Consider the following 19,794-nt stretch of genomic DNA (forward strand, 5'->3'; position numbering starts at 1 on the left):
AAGGCAAATCTTGGGCTATAAATAAGCAAAGTTACATAGGAAGAATGAGGATGTAGCATTTTGATTGTTCACTTTTACAAATAAAAAGGAAAGTAAAACTATTTCTCTCATTCCCTTATTTTAGGTTTTTACCTTTTACTAGTAAATATCCTTATGGGTTAGGGTTAGGGTTAGCCTATCAGCAGAAAGCCTAGTTGGCTTTAAACTAACATGGAGACTTTCTTTATATTGTTACTGCCTAACTGAGACTAAATGCTGAAACAGATATGATTTGAAAAAAATTTATAAGATGGCTTTGATGATTATTTATTAATTAATAGCCAAAGAAGCAAAAATTACAGAGCAATATAATAATACATTGAGAAAGAAAGTTTACCAGACACTAAATATTTAAATACTCATCTCTTCAGTTCTTTTCTTCGCTAGAAAAAAGACTGGGACTATAGACATAAAAAAAATAAAGAAATATGAAGAAAATCTACCTTTACTTGTGAGTAGTGTCAGAGGTGAGAAGGTGGAGATAAAGAGTGAAAGTCATTGGGGTCAGAAAATCTAAAAGGTGTTGTAATTAAATTTCTGACACTGTGATGTCTGCATGCATAGACTTTGGTGAAAATAATAAAATGTTCCCTTCATATACTAATATGCCTGATCAATGACCTAATAAAATACAGATGACCAACAAAAGGCGCATACATGTGAAGTATGATCAATGAAAGCACAATTTAACTGAATGATGCAAAATTAGAATTTAAATAACAAATTCATTCCAAAGTCATGAACCCATATTAACATCTAAAGCATCAAAGCTTAATTTAAACTACAAAATGTCTTCATTTGTGCAGTAAATTCAGGTAAAAGAGCCTTCCAGAAGTTTTTGTTTTTTTCAAGAAGCTTTTGCTTCGTTGTTTCATTGACAACAGTGAAATCTCTGTGGAGCACAATATGCTGGAAAACCAGGAACCCCACCTTTGTTTATCTGATCTCAATGGACGCTGTGGTGAAAGATCTTATAAAATAAGAACCTGATACAGAGCACAAAGATCTGTAAGAAACTGGTTGGTTTTACTGTTCCGTAGCTAATAAATGGAGGATTAAAGCATATTTGAATTTATATCCTCTTGGATCCACTTTGCACTGTGAATACTTTAAAAATACAAGTGAGAACATTCATAATATGTTACTTCTCACTAAAATCGAAGGGACAAACTGAGCACATTCAAGATTTGGGGACATGTTTTGCCCTATGTCCTGGTTTCTGAAGCTGTACTTCTTTAGAGAATGGATTAGAAAGACATTTAAGCTTGTTAGATAACAAAGGTGTCATCCCCTCACATCAACGTACCTGAGGAGAAATGTTCAAGAATTATAAATTCTTAGAAAACTAAAAAACCCTTTGGGTCTGGCAAGGAAAATGTCAACAAGTCAAAAGAGACTAGATGGCTATTGACCAGTTTCATGAAGGCAGAGCTGCAAGCCAGGATGGAATAATACTTTCCCACCATGTGTCGAAGGCACAAATGACACTAATCCTTTTTAATGGTCACAAAAGCTGACAACTTACTCAGCCTTAGAACTGAAGGCACAAAATCATCTCTGGGAATGACTCACCATAAACAGGTCACGAGCACCAATGTCAACAGCTAACAGAAATGCCTTTTCAAATCTCTGGTACCTATAAGGTAGAAAAGAAATGTTATATGTTGTGAACAAAACTACAGAAGAGGAGAGATCAGTTTGTTTAATTTACTTATGTGTTACTGTTTTTGTTCTGATACGAAAAATATTCTCAAACAGGAGGGACTTTGCCTTCTGGGATCTTCCCTATGTGAACTCTTATAGTACTTAGGAGGAGCTGAGGCACACAGCCCTGTGGAGGTGTTCAGTGCAACTTTCAAAGATAAACATAACCAGATTAGGTGCTGCTGAATGTAGAGAAATGATAGCTTAGGAAATAATGTTTCTCATTATATTTTACTTTGTTGTGTTTTGTTATGTAAGAGAAAAGTATGGGGATATGGAGAATATAGCAGGATAAGAGCAATTAATCATATAATTATACTTTCATGTTTCTTAGGTAAAAGTTAAGAAGTCAAATGTTGCATTATTACAAAACTTTCATATTTGTGAGTTTGGAAAAAATACGTTCTCCTCTGTTGTAAATGAAAATAATAAATAGTTTCTAAGATTTTTTTTTCTGGGAGTATAGTTGCTTTACACTGCCGTGTCAGTTTCTGCTGTATGTACAGCAAAGTGAATCAGCCATACGTATACAAATATCCCCTCTTTTTCGGATAAGTATTTTTTTAAGATACTACTTTTCTATTCTTTTATCCTATCTTTCCTTGAGGTAAAACTGAGAATTTTCTTTGTGAAAGTTTAATTTTAGGCTAAAATACATGAGAACAAACTTCAGTTTAAATTAATTACCTCTGTAGACATTTTAAAATCCTGAGAGAAAAGCATGTCACGAACGTACAATTTGCACAGGATTTTGGAATGAAAGTTCATCTTTATTTTGTCTAAATGTTGAGACTTACATATAACTGTCAGTCTTTCTGACTCAAGAAACAAGAACATAAATAACCAAGTTGTTCTCTGTTTTATGTTGTGAAATAAAATGGTATAAAATATAATGATGTGCCACAACAAGAGAAGCCACCACAATGAGAAGCCTGCACACTACAACGAAGAGTAGCCCCTGCGTGCCACAACTAGAGAAAAGCCCTCATGCAACAATGAAGACCCAATGCAGTCAAAAATAAATAATTTATTTTAAAAAAATATAGATTTCAAATAAAACGTGTCAGAAATGTAGAATATAAATTATTATTGACAGAGTACATACATTTATTAGTGAAATAGCTAATATAATTAAAATTCAAACACACAAGGCTTATGATTATTCCATATGAGCTGGTAGGTCCAGAACCTGAAACACTTCACAATTTCCATGCTGTGTTTGATTACTGTTATCACATCTCCTCCCTGGCTCTACTTACTAGCATCTCCAGTATTTGCTTGAATCCCTTTAAACTATGGAAGATCAGAAGAAAATTGTGTTTATTTTTGTTCCAGGAAGCTGAATGATTCATTATATATACAGTGGAAATGGGATGTAATGAGGAAGAAGACAGAGGATCAGCAAGTTGTACTACTCTTCCATACATTCACTGCCATCTTGCATTTGTTGCCACTCCAATGAAACTTTTCTAACAGTAATAAATTATCCAGACTTAAAGATAAGTTCTTATCTTGTGTGCCCTTTTGGCCATATCTGACCCTATTAACTTCCCCTCCTTGAAACCCTCTCTTTCCTTGCATTTGGAGATTCATTCTTTGTTTTCTCAATTCTTAGAATTCATCTTCTTAGTCTCCTTTTTAAGTTAATTTTTCTTTGCCTACTCCATGAAGTTTTCCCCAGTAACCTTACCCGCTCCTATGGCATTGATAATTATATCAATGACCCATAAATCTCTAGAATCCATTTATTTCCTGAGCTCCAAACTCTTTATTTCCAGGAAACTCAAATTTAACATGTCTAATATGTCCACTGATACATAAATTTGGCAACCATATATATGATTAATTGAAATTGGGAAATATGAAATTAAGGTGGACAGGTCAGGAGGTACTCTTCATTCTAGGTGAGAGGTAATGATTAACATTATGATAAAATGAAAGAGTTGGCATTGGCGTCTGGCAGTATGTTCAACCAAAAATATCAAAGAGCGCTCCCCAACTAGATTGCTTATGAAATATATGTTAAAGTACAACACAGGACTCTAAAAAAAGGGAAATTTCCAAGGGTACCACACTCTCAGTAAAAAAAATAACCAACTAACCGAAGTCCCTTGATTGAAACTACAGTAAGGATCCCTGAGCAGAGAGCAAAAATGGGGGGAAAAAAGGCAGAACTACTCTGGGTCATCACCCTCAGTAGACTGAGCCCTGAACAAGTCTCAAGGTAAAGGGGCTAAGCCTGAGACTTTTGATTAAGACATGGGCTAAAATGATCCCAGGTTATTAGTGCCCCTAACTTTGGTAGAAAAAATAAAAAGAAAATTCATGTCTGGATTAAAGCACTTTTGATAGAAGCCATCAGGACTGCCATAAATTAAAATAAAACAAGTATGAGTTCACAATGAAAGATCACTGAATACAAAAGAAAACAAGCTACTGTGATGGAAAATTAGAAAATAAACAACAGATTTACTTCTTCAGGGATTTCAGATCACTGAATTATTAAAGTTAGAATATAAAATAATTCAGCATAAGATTTTAAAAGAAATAATTATGGAACCATGAAAATAAGCATACAACAGGATATAATAAAAAAAATTACCAGGTAGATTTTTTAAGAAATAAAATAGAACTTTTGGAAATGAAAACCTGAACTGGAGTTAAATAATTTGTCACAAAGAGAGAATTAGTGAAGTAAAAGAGGCATAAGTAAGGAATTATAGAAAATGTACAGAGAAATAAATATAAAGAGAGATTAGCAATACAGAGAACATGGAAAAGTCTAACATGTCTAATCAGGTAATTAAGTTAAAGGCTGAGAATTTTCCAAAGCTGATAAATGATATGAATCAATAAACACAAGAGGGACAATATATATCAAGCAGGATAAATTGAAAAGAATCTATAATTATGGACATCTGTAATGGAATTGCAGAACTCCAAAAATAAAAAGATATTAACTGCCAGAGAGAAGACAGATCACCTACAAAGTAACTACTGATACAGACTGACACCAGACTTCTCAATGGCAACAATGGGATGTAGAGGACATTAGGGATATACTTTCAAATTATAGAGAGAAAATAAGCATTACTCTTGTATAATATGACAGTGGAATTTTCTTTCAACAATTAGAGAAAAATAAAGACACTTTCAGATGTACAAAAACTGAAAGCATTGAACAGATCTTCAATAAAGGGACTTCTAGGGAACATAACTCAGGAAAAAGGAAAATGATCCCAGAAGGAAGGTTTTAGAAGCAAGAAGGAATGGCTTCAAAAAAAAAGATTTGGTTAATATACAGTTAAATACACACAGACATACAGCAACACACACAAATGGTCTGATATTTTTAAGATCAGAAAATACTAATTACATATATCATGTAAATCAAGTGCTAAGGTCTTTGCTTTTTGTACTGTTGAAGATAATAATTGTTTGATTTTGGTAACTATGCATAGTCAGATTTCAAATAATAACCACTAAAAGATTGTATAAATTACTCGAATAGCAGTATAGGTAGAGTGGGGTTGCGGCTGAGTGAATTGAAAAAGAAAAAAATTCAAGAAGTATTAAAAAAACCCACAAGAACAGTGGATCTATGCTGGTGCCCTGGTGAAAACAACAACTGAGAGACAACAGGGCCAATTGCCCGCATACCCACAGTTAAGGTGCGACCAAGAGCAGTGCCAACAACCGTGTAATCTGAGAGCTCACACAACGGGTGAAAGGTGACACAACAGAGCACACCCAGGTGAGCAGCTCCAGAGGAGGAATACTCAGTGGCTTCTCTCCCAGTGGGAGTGCTCCAATCCCACCTACCTCACACCACAGATCAGAACACAGGTAAGAAACGGCTCTGGGGGACTCTACTCCAGCAACTAGGGAGCAGACCATGTCAAGGCAGTGACAACCACAGAGCATGTCTAATATGTCCACTGTCAATTTGGCAACCATATATATGATTAATTGAAATTGGAAAAAATGAAATTAAGGTGGACAGGTTAGGAGGTACTCTTCTTTCTAGGTGAGTAACGATTAACATTATGATAAAATGAAAGAATTGGCATTGGCATCTGGCAGTATGGACAACCAAAAATATCAAAGGGCGCTCCCAACTAGATTGCTTAGAAAATATATGTTAAAGTACAATACAGGACTCTAAAGAAAGGAAATTTCCAAGGGTACCACACTCTCAACCAAAAAATAACCAACTAACCAAAGTCCCTTGATTGAAACTAGAGTAAGAATCCCTGAGCAAAGAGCAAAAATGGGGGTGGGGGAGGCAGAACTACTCTGGACAGGAGTCAAAGAATGGGATGTAGAAGACAGTAGGGATATATCTTCAAATTATAAAGAGAGGATAAGCATTATTCTTGTATAGAATTTGAAAAAGAAAAGATACATGTATATGTATAACTGAATCACTTTGCTGTAAACCTGATCATAATATTGTTAGTCAGCGATACTCCAATATAAAATACAAAGTTAAAACAAAAAGGAAAATCCTAAAGATGCTACCAGAATACCACTAGAGCTCATCAATGAATTTAGTACAGTCGCAGGATACAAGATTAATACACAGAAATCTCTTGCATTCCTATATGTTAACAACGAAAGATCAGAAAGATAAATTAAGGAGACAATCCCATTTACCATCACATCAAAAAGAATAAGATACTTAGTAATAAACCTACCTATGGAGGCAAAAGACCTGTATTCAGAAAACTACAAGGTACTGATGAAAGAAATGAAAGATGACACAAACAAATGGAGAGATATACCATGTTCTTGGACTAGAAGAATCAATATTGTCAAAGTGACAATACTACCCAAGGCAATCTACAGATTCAATGCAATCCCTATCAAATTACCAATGGCATTTTTCACAGAACTAGAACAAAAAATCTTAAAATTTGTATGGCTACACAAAAGACCTGAATAGCCAAAGTAATCTTGGCTCCTTGACATCAGGATATCCTACAAAGCTACAGTCATCAGAACAGTATGATACTGGCACAAAAATAGAAATATAGATAAATGGAACAGGATAGAAAGCCCAGAGATAAATCCACACCTACGGTCAATTAACCTATGACAAAGGAGGCAAGACTACACAAGTGAAGAAAGACAATAAATGGTGCTGGGAAAACTGGACAGCTACATGCAAAAGAATGAAATTAGAACATTCTCTATCACCATACACAAAAATAAACTCAAAATGGATCAAAGACCTAAATGTAAGGCCGGTCACTCTAACACTCTTAGAGGAAAATGTAGGCAGAACATGCTTTGACATAAATCGCAGCAACATTCAATGCTTTTGAATCCACCTCCTAGAGCAATGAAAATAAAAACAAAGCTGAACAAATGGGACCTAACTAAACTTAAAAGCTTTTGCACAGTGAAGGAAACCATCAACAAAACAAAAAGACAACCCACAGAATGGGAGAAAATATTTGCAAACAAAGCGACCAACAAGGGATTAATCTCCAAAATATACAAATAGCTCATGCAGCTCAATATAAAAAAAACAACCCAATCAAAAACTGGGCAGAAGATCTAAATAGACATTTCTCCAAAGAAGACATACAGATGGCAAAATGCGGATGAAAAGATGCTCAATGTCACAAATTATTAGAAAATTGTAAATCAAAACTATAATGAGGTATCACCTCATACTAGTCAGAATGGCCATCATCAAAAAATCTAAAAACAGTAAATGCAGCAGAGGGTGTGGAGAAAAGGGAACCTTCCTACCCTGCTGGTGGGAATGTAAATTGGTACAACCATTATGGAGAAAAGTATGGAGGTTCCTTAAAAAACTAAAAATGGAACTACCATATGACCCAGCAATCCCACTCCTGGGCATATATCCAGAGAAAACCATAATTCGAAAAGATACATGAACCCCAATGTTCACTGCAGCACTGTTTACAATAACCAAGACATGGAAGCAACTTTTAAGCCTATTGGCAGAGGAATGGATAAAGAAGGTGTGGTACATATATACAATAGAATATTACTCAACCATAAAAAGGAACAAAATAGGACTTCCCTGGTGGTGCAGTGGTTGAGAATCTGCCTGCCAATGCAGGGGACCTGGGTTCAATCCCTGATCTGGAAAGATCCCACATGCCGCAGGGCAACTAAGCCTGTGCACCACAACTACTGCGCCTGCACTCTAGAGCCCACGAGCCACAACTACTGAGCCCACATGCTGCAACTACTGAAGCCCGTGTGCCTAGAGCCCGTGCTCTGCAACAAGAGAAGCCACCGTAATGATAAGCCTGTGCACGCAACAAAGAGTAGCCCCCCACTCGCCGCAACTAGAGAAAGCCTGCGCGCAGCAACGAAGACCCAATGCAGCCAAATAAATAAATAAATAGAACAAAATAATGCCATTTGCAGCAACATGGATGGACCTAGAGATTATCATACTGAGTGAAGTAAGTCAGACAAAGACAAATATCATACAATATGACTTATATGTGGAATCTAAAAGAAAATAGTACAAATGTACTTATTTAGAAAACAGAAATAGATTCACAGATATAGAAAACAAACTTATGATTACCGGGGTGAAAGGGGGGCAGGGATAAATTGGGAGATTGAGAATGACATATACATAATACTATATATAAAATAGATTACCAATAAGGACCCTACTATAGAGCACAGGGAACCCTACTCAATAATCTCTAGTGTCCTATATGGGAAAAGAATATAAAAAAGAGTGGAAATATTTATGTGTATAACTGATTCACTTTAGTGTACACCTGAAACTAACACAACATTGTAAATCAACTATACTCCAATAAAAATTTTTTTCCAATAAAAATGTAAATAAAAATAAAAAACAGGAAAGGAATAAAAGGAAGCACAGGAAAATAGCACAAAGGAAGATAGAAACAGCTCAATATAAAAATAATCATATACATGGACTAAACTCACCAGTTTAAAGACAGAGTGTCAAACTGGAAAAGTAAAATCCGGTTTTATATTATTTATAAAAGCCCATCTAAATCATACAGACAAACAAGGTTAAAAGTAGAAGGACAGAAGAAAATAGAAGACAATTATTGATAAGAATGTAAAGTAATGCAGCCACTTTGGGAAAAAGTTTGGCAGTTTCTGAAAATATTACACATAAATTTGACATACAATTACACTCAATTTCATGGCAATTCCTACGTATCTACCCAAGAGAAATGAAACATACCCCAGAGAGACTTACACTCATGTATACATAGTGACATTTTTCATAATAGCTTAAAAGTAGAAACAACCCTAAATGTCAATCAACTGATGAATGAACGAATTAAAATACGGTATATCCAAACAATGAAGCAGGTTTCAGCAGTAAAAAGGAATGAAGCACTGATACATACTACAAAATAGATGAACTAAAAAATATTACGTTAACAGTTAAAGAAGCAATATTGTATGATTCTATCTATATGAAATGTCCAAAAAGGATAAATCTATAGAGACAGAAAGTAGATTTGTGGTTGGCTAGGGTTGGGAAAAGGGAGTGACTACAAATGGGCATGAGGGATCTTCTTGGGATAAAGGAAATGTTTAAAATTAGATCAAGATAATGGTTTACAAATCTGAAAATTTACTAAAAATCATTGAATTGTAGAATTAAGTGAATAAATTCTATGGTAGTTAAATTAAACCTCAATAAAATTTTCTTGTTAAAAAGCTAAGGTAGCTATATAATCAGATAAATGGTTTTTAGAAAAAAAAATTATTAGAGATAGAAAGAGTAAGAACAAAATAATAAAGGTTTCATGTCTCCAGGAAGATACAAAAATTCTAGACTGGATGCATTTAATAAAATAGGCTAAAAGTATATAGATCAAATCTCTGATAGAATTAAACTAAATAATGAGCCCACCAACAAAGGGGAAAGTTCAAAGTTATATCTGAATTTTTGCTAGGCCAAGCAGTAAAAAAATTCGTAAAGAAATAGAAGTCTTAAACAACATAATTACACAGCTGGATTTACTGGATACATAGAACTTGTCACTCATAAATTAGTGGATACACATCCTCCTCAAACACACATGGAATCCTTACAAAATTATGTTAGTAAATAAAAAAGCATGTCTCAATAAATTTTAAGGAATAATATATATAATGAATCTGTCAACAATGCAGTTTTTGATAGAAAGATAAGCAATAAATCCATATGCATTTAGAAACTAAAATGTCATTAGTCAAAGAAAAATTATAATAGAAATTTAAAAATACTTAGAAGTAATTGAAAAACTTGAGCAAATGAGACACTTGAAGGGAAATTCGTAGCCCTAAGTGTTTGTATTAAGAAAAGAAGAAAGGTTAAAAATTGATGAGCTAAATATCCCATTTAATAATTTAGACAAAAATAGAATAATCTCAAAAAGACAGTGGAATAAATGTCTGAGGTACGCAAAGGAAATAAGACTGTCACACAGATTCTATATTCGGCAAAAAGTATCTTTCAAGAATGAAGGTGACATAAAGACATTTTCAAGGGAAAAACACCTCTAAGATATGTATCTCCAGTAGAACTGCAGTATAAGAAGGGCAAAAGGAAGTTCTTTAGGCCAAAATAAATGATATCAGATGGAAACTTCAGTTCTTCAATAAATAATGCAAAGTACTACAAGTGATCAATGTAAAGAAGATCATTTCCTTTATTTAACATACATATGTGTGTTTTAAGCAAAAATTATAAAATTGTTTTGTGGGGGTTATAACATATATAGGTAATATATGTGGCAACTATAGCATAAAGCAGGAGTTCCCAACCTTTTTGTCACCAGGGACCAGTTTCATGGAAGACAATTTTTCCATGGACCGGGTTGGTGGGGGGATGGTTTTGGGAGGATGCAAGCACATTACATTTATTGTGCATTTTATTTCTATTATTATTACATTGTAATATATAATGAAATAATTATATAACTTACCATAATGCAGAATCAGTAGGAGCCCTGAGCTTATTTTCCTGCAACTAGATGGTCCCATCTAGGGGTGATGGGAGACAGTGACACCTGAAGTGTGTTGCTTATGTCCAGTCTACTCCGTAAGATGCAGCTTAATTGTCACTTGCCACTCACTGACAGGGTTTTGACATGAGTCTGCAAGCAGTTGATTAATTATGGTCTCTGTGCAGTCAAACCTCTCTGCTAATGATAATCTATATTTGCAGCCACTCCCCAGCACTAGCAACACGGCCTCAGCTCTACCTCAGATCATCAGGCATTAGATTCTCATGAGGAGCGTACAACATAGATCCCTCACATGCGCAGTTCACAGTAGGGTTCGCACTCCTATGAGAATCTAATGCCACCACTGATCTGCGGAGCTCAGGTGGTAATGCGAGTGATGGGGAGCGGCTGTAAATACAAATGAAGCTTCGCTCGCTCACCCGCTGTTCACTTCCTGCTGTGTGGCCTGGTTCCTAACAGGCCACAGACTGGTAGTGGTCCATGGTCCAGGGACTGGGGACCCTTGGCATAAAGGATGAAGTGAGGTGGGTAAATGAACCAATTGACATGTAAGATTTCTACATTTTACATGAAATAGTACTATATTAACTCTAAGTAAACTGTGGAACATTATGGATATTTAATGTAACCCTTAGAGCAGCTAAAAAGTATAATGTAAAGAGCTATAGCTAAAAAAGCAAACATAAATGAAAACAAAATTCTGAAAAATATTCAAATAATCAAAAAGAAGGAACAGAGGAACAAATATTAGAAGAGATAAACAGAAAACAAAAAAAATGGTAGATTGACTTTCAACCACATCAATAATTACATAAATATTAACGGGCTGAACACTCCAATAAAAAGACAAAGATTGTTAGAACGGATTAAAAAAAAGCAAAACTCAACTATATGCTGTTTATAAGAAATACACTGTAAATATACAGACACAGTGTGAAAGTAAATGGATGGAAAACAGTATAAGAGTGCTAGAATGGTAAAATTATCAGATAAAATAGACTTCAAAACGAACAGTAGTGTCAAAGACAAAGAGGCATAACGGGAACACACAACAATCATAATGTCTCCAGGGTGAGCTGCAGTTGCCTCCCGCCTCTCCAGGAGAATCTCCAAGATCAGCACGTAGGTCTGACCCAGGCTCCTAGCAGATTACTGCTTCTGTCTTGGGTCCTGGAGCATGTGAGATTTTGTGTGTGCCCTTTAAGAGTAAAGTCTCTATTTCCCCCAGCCCTCTAGGACACCCAAAAGTAAGCCCTTCTCGCCTTCAAAGCCAAATGCTCTGGGGTCTTATCTTCCCAGTACAGGACCCTTGGGCTGGGAAGCCTGATACAGGGCTTGGACTTCTCACTCCTTTGGAGAACCTCTGCAGTTGTAATTATTCTCCTTTTTGTGGGTTATCCACCCACGGGTGTGGGACTTGACTATAGCATGACTCCACCCCTACTACCTTTCTTATTGTGGCTCCTTCTTTACATCTTTAGTTGTATTAGATCTTTTCTGATAGGTTCTGGTCTTTTTCATCAATGGTTCTGCAAACAGGTGTGACTTGGTTTGCTTGTAAGAGGAGATGAGCCCAGGTTGTTTTTTTTTGTTAAAGGAACATTCATCTATCTGTTTATCTATCTATCTGTCTATCTATTTATGGGTGTTGGGTCTTTGTTGCTGCCCACAGGCTTTCTCTAGTTGCGGCAAGTGGGGGCTACTCTGCAGTGCTCGGGCTTCTCATTGCGGTGGCTTCTCACTGTGGAGCACGGGCTCTAGGTGCGTGGGCTCAATAGTTGTGGCATGTGGGCTCAGTAATTGTGGCTTGTGGGCTCTAGAGCATAGGCTCAGTAGTTGTGACGCATGGGCTTAGTTGCTCCGTGGCATCTTCCCGGACCAGGGCTCCGAACCTGTGTCCCCTGCGTTGGCAGGCAGATTCTTAACCACTGCACCACCAGGGAAGTCCTGAGCCCAGGGTTTTTCTACTCTGCCATCTTAGCTGATCTCCCATGGACAGTACTGTTTAATTTCCATATGTTTGAGAATTTTCAGTTTTCCTTCCATTATTGATTTCTAGCATAATTTTACTATGGTAAAAAAAAGTATGCTTTGTGTGATTTCTATCTTTTTAAATTCATTAAGACTTGTTTTATGTTCTAATAGTGGTCTATGCTGGTGAATCTTCCACGCTCACTTTAGAAGAATGTTATTCTGCTGCTGCATGTAGAGTCCTCTATATGTGTCTGTTAGATCTAGTCAGTGTATACTGTTGTTCAAGCCCTGTATTTCCCTATTGATCTTCTATGTAGATGTGTTATCCACTATTGAAACGGGTGATGAAGTTTCCAACTATCATTGTACAGCTTTCTACTCCCTTCCATTCCATCACTGTTTGCTTCATATGTTTCGGATCTCTGTTATTCTGGGGCGCAGATGTTTTAATTTATTATATCTCCTTGATGCATTGTCCCTTTAAGGATAATGTTCTTTACCTCTTCTAAAACTTTTTTACTGATGTCTGTTTTGTCTGACATTAGTAAAGCCACCCTATCTTGCTTTTGCTTGGAATATACCTTTCATTTTCAACCTATTTGTGTCTTTCAGTCTACCGTGAGCCCCTTCTAGACAACATACAGTTGGATCACATTCTTTTCCACTCTTTCAATCTCTGTACTTTAATTGATGGTATTAATCCATTTTCATTTAGTGTGATTACTGATAAAGAAGCTCTCAGTTCTGCCATTTTACTATTTATTTTCTACATCTATCATTTTGTCCCATAATTCTTGCAATACTGCCTTCTTTTCCATATGATTTATTTTTTTCTAATGTACCATTTTGATCCTTCTCTCTTCCTCTTTTAGTTATTTCATTAGTGATTACCCTAAGGATTACAATATCTTAAATTTATAACAATCTAGGTTTAAATTATACCAACTTAACTTTAATAGCATACAAAACTTTACTTCTATATAGCTCTATCCTCTCCTTTATGTTATTATTGTCACAAAGTTATCTGTTTAAATACTGTGTGTCCATTAACAGAATTACAATTTTTGTTGCACTCACTGTTTTTAAAATCAGATGGGGAAAAAAGAAGAGTTACAAACCAAAAATATAATAATACTGGCTGTTATATTTACTTACATAGTTTTCTTTCCTTGTATTGTTTATTTCTTTGTACTGCTTTGAAATACAGTCCTTTCATTTCAGACTGAAGGACCCTTTTTAGTATTTCTTATAAGGCAGATCAACTAGCAGTAAACTTCCTCAGCTTTTATCTGGGAATATCTTAATTTTCCTTCATTTTTAAAGGATAGTTTTGACAGGTGTGTAGAATTCTTGATTGATCTTTTTTCTTTATATACTTCAAATGTGATCCTGCTACCTTCTGCCTTCCATGGTTTCTAATGAAAAAATTAGCTGTTAATCTTATTGAGGATCTCTTCTACAAAACCAGTTGCTTTTTGCTTGCTGCTTTCAAGATTCTGTCTTTGGTTTTTGACATTTTGAATGATGTGGATTTCTTTGAGTTGATTCTACTTGAATTTCATCGTGTTTCTTGGATATGTAGATTCCTGCAGTTAGTCTAAATTTTCTTCTCCTTCTAAGACTCCCATAATGCATACGCTTGATGGCATCCCACATGTCCCTCAGGTTCTGTTCATTTTTTTTCTCCTTTTTCCTCTCATGTGATAATTTTTTTTTTTTTTTTTTTTGTGGTACATGGGCCTCTCACTGTCGTGGCCTCTCCCGTTGTGGAGCACAGGCTCCAGACTTGCAGGCTCGGGATGCACAGGCTCAGCGGCCATGGCTCACAGGCCCAGCCGCTCCGTGGCATGTAGGATCCTCCCGGATGGGGGCATGAACCCGTGTTCCCTGCATCGGCAGGCAGACTCTCAACCACTGTGCCACCAGGGAAGCCCCTCATGTGATAATTTTAATTGTCCTATTTTAACATTCACTGTTTCTTTCTTCTGCCTCCTCAAATCTGCTGTTGAGCCCATCTGGTGAATTTTCCTTTTCAGCGCCAAATTTTCTATTTGGTTCCTTTTAATTATTTCAATCTCTACTGATATTCTCTATCTGGTAAGAAATCATTCTGATCTTCTTCACATCATTGTCTATCATTTCCTTTACATCTCTAAGCTTATGTAAGACAGCTGATTTAAAGTCTTAGTCTAAACAGAAAGACAGACATAGAGAACGGACGTGTGGGCACAGCAGGGGAAGGGGAGGGTGGGATGAATTGGGAGATTAGATTTGACATAAATACACTATCATGTGTAAAACAGATAGCTAGTGGGAACCTGCTGTGTAGCACAGGGAGCTCAGCTCAGTGCTCTGTGAAGACCTAGAAGTGGGATGGTGGGGGAGAGAGGTACATGAGGGAGGGGATATATGTATACATGTAGCTGATTCACTTCACTGTACAGGAGAAACTAATACAACATTGTAAAGCAATTATATTCCAATAAAAAAAAATAAAGTTTTAATCTAGTAAATCCCAATGTCTGTGCTTCCCCAGGGATGCTATTTTTTTTTCCTTGTGAATGGGCCATACTTTCCTGTTTCTTTGTATGCCTTTTAATTTTTGCTGGAAATAAGATATTTTGAATATAATAATGTGATAACTCTGGAAATCAGATTCTTCCAGGTTTTACTGTTGTTGCTTTTGAGGGTAGTCATCTATTTGTTTAGTGACATTCTCAAACTATTTTTGCAAAGCCTATATTCCTTGTCATGTGTGATCACTGAAATCTCTGTTTCATTATCTCAGCAATCAGTCAGATATTTTTAACATCCTGACAGACTGATGTGACAGATTTTTAAAAAAATTCTAAAGCAACAAACAAACAATTCTCTCAGTCTTTGTAGATTGCCTCTGAGCTAAGGCATGGTTTTCACTACTTAGCCAGGCTACCTATGTACAATTCAGCCTCAGAATTCAACTCTTGCTGTGCATAGCCCAAAGGTCCTCCAGAGTTTTAAGTCTGGGGTTCTCTCAGGTCTTTTATGAGCATGCATCCTGTTGTGGGCATGTGTGTTGTACCCCTGATTCCCTGGTATATGAGGTAGTCCTTCAAGAACTTTATTCCCCCCAAAATCTTCACCTTAGCCTTCTCTTTCTCAGGTCTTTCCATCTGTCTGCTGCTTTCCCCACTCTCCGTACCTTGCCTGAGAGACAGCTATGCATATTATGTCTTGAAGTGCTTTTGACATACACAAATGCTTTTGCCAAAGATGCTGTTCCAGCCTGAGGAAGGTGAAACAAAGCCAAGCTTCTGCACTGGTCCCTCTGGAAACCACAAGTCTGGTCAAAATTCGTGACCAGTTTTGGAGAAAAAGATCCATTGTTGCCCTCTGGCACCAGCTAGCTGACACCAGAAATGCTGGCCACTGTCACACTGGGGAATGGGGGATGGCAGACAGGTAAACAAAAATGCAACAATGCTTTCTTACCAAAAAGTTAGCAGTCTCTGTCTTCAGTAAGCACTCCCCTGATTATTACAAGTTTTAAAAATTAGATTCTAGAGTTTTAAAAAAGTTAATTTTGTCAGTCTTTGTTTGCTTAATGTTTGCTTCACTGAGGGACTGATTCTTGGAGCTCCCTACTCTGCTGTTTTCATGATGTCTCTCCCACTTCTATTTATAGACCCCAATGTGGCATTCATAAGAATATCGCTCTGAGATCTCCTACTAAAGGGAGTGCAACTGACAGCCCCAGCTGTTCCATTTTGAAATGTGTCATTGTATTTTTGTGTTAAGGCTACACTTTCCACAAGCTGCTCCTAGAAAATAAATGAGGGCAGTAAGGGATACTGAGGCAGTCCTGTTCCTGACTGACATTGGATTCTTCAAGTGGCAATATTGGCTTGACGGCTCCAGAGAGCCAAACCAAACCTTCCTTTGAACTGTTCTGTGGTGTACTGGAGTGGGGGTGGAGGCTGTGGATGGGCAGTGTTTAGTAAGTAGACAGTGGCATAGGCCGATGACTACTAAGTTGTATTTATGCTCCAGGGAAGAATAATAAGAGACTTAGTGCTCTTTACAGTTAATGGCTAAGTGTGACAGCCAGAAAGCCACTCTGGTAGCTTATAGAGGTCCTCATCTACTGTATTTGAATGGAAGGTACAACTGACAGGTGGAAGACCTAACTGTTAACAGTCACAGAGCGCTAGGGACATTTGGATGAATCATCAAGGAAGGTCTGCTTTGCTAAAGTCAAGGCCCTATTTAAGAACACTGAAGCTACTGATATCTAGGTTAGGTACAGCTGCATGGATGCCCTTGAGGATGTTCACAGTGCAGACCCACTGCATCTGAGATAGCACTTCCACTGTGCTAAAACATTCTATACAGACCTCTCCCCACAATGCAAAAGATACTCCCTCCCCTCAGGAAATGCCTCTACTACTCTCCTGGTTGCCAGGCTGATAACAAGGGTTAAATCTCAGCACAATTTAGCTGAGAATATGCTGGACTTGATAAGCTAGGAGACCGCACACTTAAAGAGTTGAAAGAATTAGCTAGCATGTGCCAGCAGCAACAGGGGAGTCGGAATGGAAGACTGGATAAATAATTCATTAACGTGGGTGGCAGTTTTTCAGGATACTGAATTTAATATCCTATCAAGGACCCCAAAGGATGGTATAAATTGCTGCTAGAATGGCTCTTAGTAGCCTGAAAAAAAAAAAAAGGCCAATACTCGATGAAGTGGAAATGCCTGAGTGCTATGGCAAACTGTGCAAGGAGAAATAAAATGGAGAGCAGATGAGGGAGAGGATGAATACTATGCAACTCTGAGATGAACTGCAGCAACAGTGGATGCAGTTTAACTCACTAAACTCCTATTTTGTCTCCAGTCAATTTCCATGGAGTAGTTGCTGTGGAAAAATAGACCTATACAGACAAATGGTGGATAGTGGCATCACAAGAGTGCATTTCTCAGATCTCTAACTTCAGGAAAGAAAATAAGCCAATAGCTCCAGCTGCCATGACGTGAGATTCATCACTGCATCTACACTGAGGCTACATCCCCCACAGGCTGCTCCCAGCCAATAAATGATACAGCAGGGATTCCTGGGAGACATGGACCTGCCCTGTCACTGTCCTTTGCCCATAGTGTGAAGTCTCACTCTATGCATGCACAGGTTAGTGTTCAGCCAAAGACTCAAGGTGATCCGTGTGCAGATTTCTGGGGCTCTTCCTCTCCTGATTTTCCTGTTTGACTCCAAAGCTTGGGCTTTTCAAAAATTATTGCATGCTATCTACACAACTGACTAAACCTTAGTCTGTAAGTGCTATACTAGAGCTGTAAATTAGGACTTCAGTGAGCATTCGTAACTAGTACATCCTTCTCAATACTTTGGAGAGGCTATTCATAACTGCTTTTGATGATTACTGAGATGGCATATAGTAAGTAGACTTATGGTATTATAATATTTATTAAAGATGTTATTTCGGAGAACTTCCTCTGCCAGCTATGATAAGTAAAGTGTAAGAGACTGACTTTATTGTCATTAACATAACGGTAGAAGTTATTCACTGCCCTCACAGGGACATTGAGGATAATAGTATGTTGTGATATGACTACTGAAATTATAATATATAAAAAATGCTTGGACTTCCCTGATGACACAGTGGTTAAGAATCTGCCTGCCAATGCAGGCGACACGGGTTTGAGCCCTGGTCTGGGGAGATTCCACATGCCGTGGAGCAATTAAGCCCATGCGCCACAGACTGAGCCCAAGTTCTAGAGCCCACGAGCCACAACCACTGAGCCCTCGTGCCACAACTACTGAAGCCCACGCGCCTAGAGCCCACGCCCCGCAACAAGAGAAGCCACCACTATGAGAAGTCTGTGCACCGCAATGAAGAGTAGCCCCCGCTCACCACAACTAGAGAAAAGCCCGCGCGTGGCAACAAAGACCCAACACAGCCAAAAATAAATAAATAAATAAAAATTTTAAAAAATGCTAAGTTGAAGAATAATTCTGTGCTAGTAAATCAGTACAAAATAAATTAAAATACAAACCTCTGAATTAATGGCAGCAAGTATATGTTAAAAGTAAGGACATAAGTGAAACGATAAGGCCTGACAAAGGAGAGTTTCAGCACTCCTGCTTAACCAAGGATATTCCCCTCAAGAGAACTGTTTGGTCAGGATTTCTGAGAACAAGTGTGTCAACATATTCTGGTTCTAAGGACATCAAGACTTCCCATAATATCTGAGTTGATGAAATACCAGTACCAACAGTGGCCCCATAAAACATGCTGGGAGAAGGAGATGTTTATAAAAAGTATTGAGAAATGTTTTTCAGAGTCACTTCATGGAAACTTAAACTGAGTTTGCCTCCAGTTTCTCCTGTCTTCAATACCTGTATGTTGAGAATAGGAATGAAAACTTGTGATTAATCTACGCATGTTAATTTTGTCTGTGAAGTATGGATAGAAGTAATGATATAGCTCAAAGTTTCTGACTTATTCTAGAACCATGAGTTTGTCAGAAGTCCCTGGTACTTTACTAAAACTATAACTTACTGTTTTTTATAGGGTGTCAATTTAAAAAGTAAAATAATTTAGATCTGAGTTTAAATATATATATACTACTTTTAAGTCATAAAGCACTAAAATTTTATTTTCCTATAATAATTTTTTCATTTTAGTATATTTGAAACCCAGCTAAAATTTCCATCTATTCTGTATTATGTCAAAGTAACCACTGGATTTGAGTATTTTCTACTACCCCTATCTCTCTCTCTATATATACAGATTATTTTCAAAGATAAACTATTTCTGGTACAAAATAAGATATGCAAAAAATTAAAGTTTCTTAGCATTTTTATTAATCAATAAATACTGAATGGTAGTGGAAGCCCCTGGAAAGAAAACTGTAAGGTGGTTTCTTTCCTTTTATCCCCCATAAAAAAGTATACAAATCTATATTAAAATGAAACAGTTGAAGTCATTTGTCTTAGGAATAAACAGTCTGATTTTCACCATTTGAAGGAAAAAAGTATATTTGGAATGAAGGGGGCTCATAAAAACTGACTGACTAGACCAC

At 36.9% G+C, this 19,794-nt stretch overlaps 1 protein-coding gene across 1 annotated transcript in view; it reads right to left on the minus strand.

The window, feature by feature from the left end:
* WDPCP (WD repeat containing planar cell polarity effector) overlaps positions 1 to 19,794 on the minus strand; it is a 276,699-nt gene that overhangs the window by 50,535 nt on the left and 206,370 nt on the right. Inside the window, exon 14 of the mRNA XM_027131634.1 lies at positions 1,612 to 1,675. Within this exon, the coding sequence (XP_026987435.1) occupies positions 1,612 to 1,675 (64 nt within the window). The remainder of the gene's footprint in view (positions 1 to 1,611; positions 1,676 to 19,794) is intronic.

The sequence above is a fragment of the Aethalodelphis obliquidens genome, unplaced genomic scaffold (assembly GCF_003676395.1).
Source record: "Aethalodelphis obliquidens isolate GAN/ISIS:26980383/991018 unplaced genomic scaffold, ASM367639v1 scaffold40, whole genome shotgun sequence".
NCBI classification, from domain to species: Eukaryota; Metazoa; Chordata; class Mammalia; order Artiodactyla; family Delphinidae; genus Aethalodelphis; species Aethalodelphis obliquidens.